Source organism: Gekko japonicus, unplaced genomic scaffold (assembly GCF_001447785.1).
Source record: "Gekko japonicus isolate JY-2015 unplaced genomic scaffold, Gekko_japonicus_V1.1 scaffold5057, whole genome shotgun sequence".
Lineage (NCBI taxonomy): Eukaryota > Metazoa > Chordata > Lepidosauria > Squamata > Gekkonidae > Gekko > Gekko japonicus.
The window spans coordinates 29,883-38,234 of record NW_015168189.1 but is presented as its reverse complement, the minus strand read 5'-3'; the positions used below and the strand labels follow the sequence as shown (position 1 = coordinate 38,234).

General features: G+C 46.4%; 1 protein-coding gene and 1 pseudogene across 2 annotated transcripts in view; both read left to right on the top strand.

The window, feature by feature from the left end:
• Positions 1-3,174: 3,174 nt before the first annotated feature.
• Positions 3,175-8,352, top strand: part of LOC107113643 (ankyrin repeat domain-containing protein 40-like) — a 7,327-nt gene continuing 2,149 nt past the window's right edge. Inside the window, exons 1-3 of one of the 2 annotated variants that reach the window (XM_015414993.1) lie at positions 4,114-4,189; positions 6,046-6,166; positions 7,482-8,007. In XM_015414993.1, coding sequence (XP_015270479.1) covers positions 7,522-8,007 — 486 coding nt within the window. In that variant the 5' untranslated portion in view covers positions 4,114-4,189; positions 6,046-6,166; positions 7,482-7,521. Of the gene's footprint in view, positions 3,192-4,113; positions 4,190-6,045; positions 6,167-7,481; positions 8,008-8,352 lie in introns of those variants that run through there. The other variant, XM_015414994.1, reaches the window with a different exon arrangement.
• On the top strand, positions 3,896-6,052 carry LOC107113642 (annotated as a pseudogene).

The window sequence follows — 8,352 nt, the reverse complement described above, 5'->3', positions numbered from 1 at the left end:
TCTGTATGTGTGTAGATGACCTCCAGTTGTACCCAGGTTGATGTTCAAAGTTCTCCACACACACACACACCACCTTGATCTACACACAAAACCTGTTTTATTTTTCCAAGCCTCTGTATGAAAGCTTGGGAAAAGCTCAGTGTTTCCACCAAAAGAGTTCTCTCCTAGTTTCTAATGTTGATTCAAAACACCTAAGTTCATTGTCACCTTGATTTCTTTGATGCAGACACAAACCTGGCATCTTTTACTTCTCTGACATCTTTTGTAGGAGAGGTGAGGTGAAATAAGGCATGGGTAAGAGGAGCCAGGTTTGGTGTCGTTGTTAGGAGCGCTGACTCTAATCTGGGAGAACAGGGTTTGATTCCCTGGCTTCTTGGTATGTGTTTTTAGAAGTAGTAGTATGAACAATGTTAGCAGGTATGCACTGTGGGTCTGTAATCTGGAACGTTTAGGTTTCTCTAGTGTATCACAGAAACCCACGCAAAGAACTGGAAATGTAAAAAAATGGAAGGCTCCTTTTACCATATGTGGTGGACTTGTGAAAAGGCAAGAAGTTATTGGGCTGAGATAAATAAAGAAATGGAAAAAATTGTAAAACGTAATTTCAAAAAGGAACCTGAAATATTGCTGTTGGGGCTTAAAATGGAAGAAGTGAATGTGCAGAAAAGAACATTGATGTGGTACATGATCACAACTGCTAGAATGACTTATGCACAGTGTTGGAAACAAGACAGAATTCCGGAAACTGAGGAATGGATAAATAACTAATATTTATGGTTGAAATGGACAAAATGACAAGGAAACTTAAGAACCTTGAAGCAGAAGAATTCTATGCAGATTGGAAGGATTTTAAAGAGTACTTAGAAAAATATTGGGATGTAAAGGACAATTTAATTTGCTTTGACAATTATTGAAAAGTTGATGTTATTAGATGGAAGTTAATTAAGAGAAAATATTAATAGAAAGAAACGTTACCGATAGACTAAGATTAGAAGTTATGGAAAAGGGGAAATGGCTAAAGATTGGGCTGGAGGTTGGAGCACTGTGGGAAGCCAGGGGGGGAGAGGAAAAGGAAGAAAGGATGTATAACAAAATAGTATTTTGTATGTTTGAACTAATAGTATATCCTAATAATTTGTTTTTGAAAAGAAAACAAAAAAGGAACCCATGCAAAGAACTCTGTATCTTTGATACCCAGGGCACTTTATTTTGGAAGGGGAAGGCTGGGACCTTTGGGAAGCCGGTGAGAAAAACCGTTTGCAGCAGGATTCCGCAAACAGCCTGCGGCTTTTCAAAGGGAAGAAACTGCAAGAGGAGCAGAGAAACAGACCTCAAGAGTACAAATCTGGGGGAAAGAAAGCTGCTACTGGTACGCATTCGCACTCAATAATATGAGTGCCCCTTCTTAAATATTTTCGCTTACGGTTTCAGCAAGCACGGGTTTCATGTGAAGGCCCATTGCTGTATGCGAGACTCGACTTCTAGGCCTAGCTGGTCACCATCCCTCAGGCCTGCATTGCTGACAAGTGCCCAAAGGCATCGGTGTCCCCAGGATTATATCCAGGGGTCATTTCGTAGAAAAAGAGGTGCAGGAGCTCATTAGCATAAGTTATTAGCATAATTTATTTGCATGTGCCACACACCCCTGACATCACCGGAAGTGTGTCAGAAGGCAACACCCACCGCTCAGGCTCCACTGGACTGTTTTGGATTGCTAGCTATTGGGGAGGGGGGAAATGTGCAAATTTGTCCTCGCAGAGGAGGGAGAGCTTGTACCTGAATAAAACTTGGTCTTAAAGTTGCCACTGGACTGTTTTGGACCAGGGGGTCAGGGGGAGCTTTGCAATATACCTGGCTGCTTCTCGCTCTGACTGAGGGCTGCTGGGAGCAGGGGGCGGGGCTTGTTGCATGTGCCCGCCCCCTGGACTCTTTACTGCCGGAGCTCCACTCCTGTGCGCTCCTGCAGGAAATGACCCCTGATTATATCCCTTCAGTACTGGAACGACTTGGAGTGGGGCGCACCTTAGAAGTGGCACACAAGTTCCGAGAACTGTGTTGAGCAAGACCTATGGCAGTGGTGGTGAACCTATGGCACGGGTGCCAGATGTGGCACTCAGAGCCCTCTCTGCGGGCATGCGTGCCATCGCCCCAGCCAGGCCCAGACCATCATTAAAGTGTCGAATCCTCTGCCAAATAATTTTAAGTCAATGAAGGCATTTGGGATTGCTTTCCTTACTTTGTTTGGATCATCTTAAGTTAATGTATGGGTTGTTTTTTCTACAGTAAAACCTCAGTATTCAGGTTAGATTGCCATGTTGGCACTTTGCAATAAATAAGTGGGTTTTGGGTCGCCGTTTGGGCACTCGGTCTCTAAAAGGCTCGCCATCACTGACCTATGGAGTCTCCTGAGCGAGGCCCAAGTGTAACACCACGTGGCTGAAAGTCGTGCTGCACCTCTTCTTCCTCAGGAGAAGGCTCAGCCCAAGAAAAGTGTAGCCTTGCCCTCAGCCATCCTGGTAGCAATGCTCCCTCTAAGCTGTGGAGTCTTGCGAGCAAAAGCTCCGCCGTATGCAGTTGCTGGTATGACCTTGGGTCAGTCACAAGTTGTCTCAGAGCTGTTCTCTCAAGGGCAGTTCTCGAGAGAGCTCTCTCAGCCCCACCGACCTCACAGGCAATGCTCCCTCTAAGCTGTAGAGTCTTGTGAGCAAAAATTCTACTCTGTGAGCTACTGGCATTGAAGTTGTGAGCCAGCGATTTGGCTGTTGCATATATCAGTTTGCTCTGGAGCCATCTTTCCTGAGCTAGGCAAGGAGGGAGGCAATTGTGGGCAGTTCTCCCCAGAGTGCTTAGCCTGCAGTAAGGTGTGCAGTGCTCCCTCTAAGCTGTAGAGTCTTGTGAGCAAAAGCTCCACCAAGTGCAGCTGCTGGTGTGACCTTGGGTCAGTCACAAGTTCCCTCAGAGCTGTTCTCTCAAGGGCAGTTCTGGAGAGAGCTCTCTCAGCCCCACCGACCTCACAGGCAATGCTCCCTCTAAGCTGTGGAGTCTTGCGAGCAAAAGCTCCGCCACATGCAGTTGCTGGTATGACTGATCACAAGTTGTCTCAGAGCTGTTCACTCAAGGGCAGTTCTGGAGAGAGCTCTCTCAGCCCCACCGACCTCACAGGCAATGCTCCCTCTAAGCTGTGAAGTCTTGTGAGCAAAAAAATCTATTTTGTGAGTTAACCGGCATTCAAGTTGTGAGCGAGCGATTTGGCTACTGCATAAATTAATTTGCTCTGGCGCCGTCCTTCCTGAGCGAAGACAAAAATGTGTGAGCCGGAGGCTAAAAAGCTGAGCTAGCTCACACTAACTCAGCTTAGAGGGAACATGGATGGTGCGGTATGTGCCCGTGCAGCAGCTGGTGGATATCCACACACACCCTCCCCCCGTGCATTTATGCCTGCATGGCAAATTTTAGGATTAGGCCATTAAGAATGGACATTAGTACAGGTAAAGGTTCCCTTGCTCGAAAGCCAGTCGAATCCGGTGCTCATCTCCGTTTCAAAGCCGAAGAGCCAGCGCTGTCCAAAGACGTTGCCGTGGTCATGTGGCCAGCATGACTAAACACCAAGGGGCACAGAATGCTGTTACCTTCCCACCGAAGTGGTAACTATTTATCTACCTGCAATTTCTTGCTTTCGAACTGCTAGGTTGGCAGGAAAGAATGGACATTGGCAGACTCCATATCTGCTGGAGAAACACAATGCTTTTGTGTTTCAGAGAGCAAGAAGTCGAGCACAACCCCGGAGCTCAAGCGAAAGAACAACAGTCGAGCAACGTCTGTGTTTATATGAAATGCCTTGCTGTTCTGTTCTGGTGTATTTTTATAACTGTGGCTGTACTTTTGTCTTTCACAGCTTCATCACTGGTCCATCTGCAGAATCTGCCAGTGTGGTTTCAGTGCTGAATGGGTGAGAGGAAGGAAAGATCTCGTACGCCACTCAGTGGCAGCATTATGCACAGACATTAATACAAACTTGCAAGTTGCAGCACCTTGCAGTTGTGTTGCTTGGAAGAAAACAGGGCCAAAATGGATGGATTTACCCTTACTTAAAAAGCTACGGAGGGTTTGTGGAATCGCTTTTCTTAATATATGACAGTCCCTTGGTGAACAAAGAAGATATCTTCCAGTGGCCTTTGGGAGTAGCTACGTAAGTGATACAATCAGGGAATGTTTTAAAAATGTTATTTTTATGATACTTATGTGCTGACTTTCTGTTTGCTGTGTCTGTTTATTCATACCTACAGTTAATTAAGATGGGAGATAGTTGGAAAGCTTTGTGTAATTTCTGTTCTATAAATGCCTGCCAATAGTTCGGGCAGAAGCTGCATTCAACAGGATGACTTTTTTAAAATGACCATATTGTTTAAAAATATTTTCATGCATACACACAGCTTTCCTTCAATAACATAGTGAAGATCCTTGTGTTGTGGGTGCCATTGCTGCTAAAACAACATAAAAATCAGCACAGCCAAACAGAAGCCCTGCCAGTCTGGCATAGCGGTTAGGAGCGTGGACTCTAATCCGGGAGAACCGGGTTTGATTCCCCACTCTTCCACAGGCAGCTGCTGGTGTGACCTTGGGTCAGTTACAAGTTCTCTCAGAGCTGTTCTCTCAGGAGCAGTCCTCGAAAGAGCTCTCTCAGCCCCACCTACCTCACAGGGTGTCTGTTGTGGGGAGGGGAAGGGAAGAAGATTGTAAGTCACTTTGAGACTCCAAGTGAAGGGCGGGGTATAAATCCAATCTCCTCCTCCTCCTCCTCCTCCTCCTTTTAACTGTATTTCTAATTGTTGGAACATTTAAATGTTTTTACGTTTGCCGTCTTGTGGGCCCTGATTGGGTACAAAGGTGGCACAAAAACATTTAAAGTAAAGAAAATTCAGTGAGCAGTTTGAAATTCTGTTCCAAAAATTCGCAACTCTGTAAATACATAATAAAAAGACGACATTACTATCATTTAGGAAATGCCTACTTTTTTTCACCAAGCAAAAGATTTTTCAAAAATGCGTTAAAACCGAATCTAAAAGCTACCCACTATCTATTCTAATCTGTAAGCAGCAACCAGCAGAGTTAAATATCAGAGGTTTGCAGAAATGGATGAGTCAGTAAAGTCAATCTTATACTCAATCAGGAGCTAGATTGTGAGGATCTGAAGAAGCCTGATTCCATAGCCAAGGGGCCATAACAGAAAAGACCCGGTTATAGGTTGCTACTGTTCCAGTACAGAACATCAACAACTTATGCGGAATAGATTTCAGCAAGCAAAAGGGGGCATGTGGGTAGAAGAGCTTTCACAGAAATCTTGGGCCGAAACCGATATAATACGTGCACAATTTGACATAATGCACACTCAAACTGAGCGGAATTTCTTTGCCCTCTAGGTATGCTTCTCTCTAAATATTTGGAAATTGCTTGGGATACGTATTCAAAAAATTCAGAGCACTATTAGATACTGCTTTAGGATTAAACCCTGAGACCAATATAGGTCTTTTGCTGTATGCATCATTTGCATTTGAAGTATATTTTCACACCCTCTTCCGTTCCTAGCTGGGGGCCTCAAGAAACCAATGAAAGCCTTTGGAAGTGTCAAGACGCATTGCTCCAGAGAGGTCTCACGTTATGCCCTTTTATACAGAATGTTACAGGATTTATGAGGCTTGTTCATTTGGCTCTGATCCCGTTGTGGAAGATGTAATGACACCAGGAAATTGTGGAAATTCATCCGTATACCACAACACTCCACGAATGCTCCCACTAAGCTGTGAAGTCTTGTGAGCAAAAATTCTACTTTCTGAGCTCCTGGCATTAAAGTTGTGAGCGAGCGATTTGGCTACTGAATAAATTAGTTTGCTCTGGAGCCCTCCTTCCTCAGCGAAGACAAAAATGTGTGAGCCGGAGGCTAAAAAACTGTGAGCTAGCTCACACTAACTCAGCTTAGAGGGAACACTGTACTCCACTGCAGTTATTAAAGACCATGGTATCTCCCTTTATCTTTATTAAAAATAGAAAATAGAGTCCCCCTGAGAAGACGGGAACAGCGACCATCTAGACATAGCACAACTATGCAATTACGGAAAATGGCGTTCGGAAATGTGAAAGTGCATTTGATTCACGACAATAGCCAAAAGTGAGGAATATTGGCGTTTGAAAGGACGACACGGTGGGACTTTTCTTTCGGGATTGGTTGGGTTCTGCCAGTCTCCAGTGGACAAGCTTTAGAAAACGATCCAGCCTCCGTAACAGTTTGGTGTAGTGGTGAAGTGCGCGGACTCTAATCTGGGAGAAGCGGGTTTGATTCCCCACTCCTCCACTCACACCTGGCTGGATGACCTTGGGCAAGCCATAGCTCTGATAAGAGCTGTCCTTGAAAAAGAGCCGTTTCTGTCAGAGCTCTCTCAGTCCCTCCTCCCTCTCAGGGTGTCTGTTGTGGGGAGGGGGAGGGAAAAGGAGTCTGTAAGCCGCTCTGAGGCTCCTTCAGGTAATGAAGGGCAGGGTGTAAATCTAATCTCCTCCTCCTCCTCCTCCTCTTCTTCTTCTCCTTCTCCTCCTTCTCCTTCTTCTTGGGTCAGTCACAGTTCTCTCAGAGCTGTTCTCTCAAGGGCAGTTTCTGTCAAGAGCTCTCTCAGCCCCACCTCCCTCACAGGGTGTCTGTTGTGGGGAGGGGAAGGGAAAGGAGTTTGTAAGCCGCTCTGAGACTCCCTTGGGTAGTGAAGGGGGGGGTATAGATCCAATCTCTTCTTCTTTTACCTCACAGGGTGTCTGTTGTGGGGAGGGGAAGGGAAAGGAGTTTGTCAGCTGCTCTGAGACTCCCTTGGGTAGTGAAGGGCTGGGTATAAATCCAATCTCTTCTTCTTCTTCTTTTACCTCACAGGGTGTCTGTTGTGGGCAGGGGAATGGGAAGGAGTTTGTAAGCCGCTCTGAGACACCTTTGGGTAGTGAAGGGCGAGGTATAAATCCAATCTCTTCTTCTTCTTCTTTTACCTCACAGGGTGTCTGTTGTGGGGAGGGGAAGGGAAAGGAGTTTGTAAGCCGCTCTGAGACTCCCTTGGGTAGTAAAGGGCGGGGTATAAATCCAATCTCTTCTTCTTCTTCTTTTACCTCACAGGGTGTCTGTTGTGGGGAGGGGAAGGGAAAGGAGTTTGTAAGCCGCTCTGAGACTCCCTTGGGTAGTGAAGGGCGAGGTATAAATCCAATCTCTTCTTCTTCTTCTTTTACCTCACAGGGTGTCTGTTGTGGGGAGGGGAAGGGGAAGGAGTTTGTAAGCCGCTCTGAGACTCCCTTGGGTAGTAAAGGGCGGGGTATAAATCCAATCTCTTCTTCTTCTTTTACCTCACAGGGTGTCTGTTGTGGGGAGGGGAAGGGGAAGGAGTTTGTAAGCCGCTCTGAGACACCTTTGGGTAGTGAAGGGCGGGGTATAAATCCAATCTCTTCTTCTCTTCTAGTTGATAATCCCGAAGTTGACTGTGAAGGTAAATCTGTAAAATGACCACAGCAGCAGAGGAAAAAGAGCTTCAGGAGAGACTGAGGGAAGCTGCTGCTTTGGGGGACATTGAAGAAGTTCAGCGATTGGTGGGAGCTGGAGCGGACGTCAACTCTCAAAACGAAATCAATGGCTGGACTTGCCTGCACTGGGCCTCCAAACGGAACCACGCTCGGGTGGTGTCATACCTTCTCGGTGCCGGAGCCGATAAGGAGATTCTCACAGTTAGAGAAGAAACACCGGCCCAGTTGACGTCCAAGAGGGAAATCAGGAAGATACTGGGAGCAGAAGAAGCCGATGATCTTCCGGATGTGAAGAGAGACTCCACCTTGCCCATTATCCCCAATTACTTGGCTAACCCGCCATTTCCTTATGTGTATAACTCCATGGGCAGCGGCACGACCGGCATCTCCTCTTCCTCTCTGAATGGGAAACTTTCCCCTTCTTCAGAACGACACAATGAGGATTGCCCCGTGTCTTTACCTCAGGTATGGTTACTGTTAAAGCACGAGCGTGGATCACTGTTATTCTCTGTTGGTTCAAAGTAATGACTAATTCCACCAGCCACTTTGGTGTAGTGGTTCAGTGTGCGGACTCTAATCTGGGAGAACCGGGTTCGATTCCCCACTCCTCCACTCGCACCTGCTGGATGACCCTGGGTAAGCCATAGTTCTGTCAGAGCTGTTCTTGAAAAAACAGCCGTTTCTGCCAAGAGCTCTCTCTGCCCCACCTACCTCACAGGGGGTCTGTTGTGGGGAGGGGAAGGGAAAGGATTTTGTAAGCCGCTCTGAGACACCTTTGGGTTAGTGAAGGGCGGGGTATAAATCCAATCT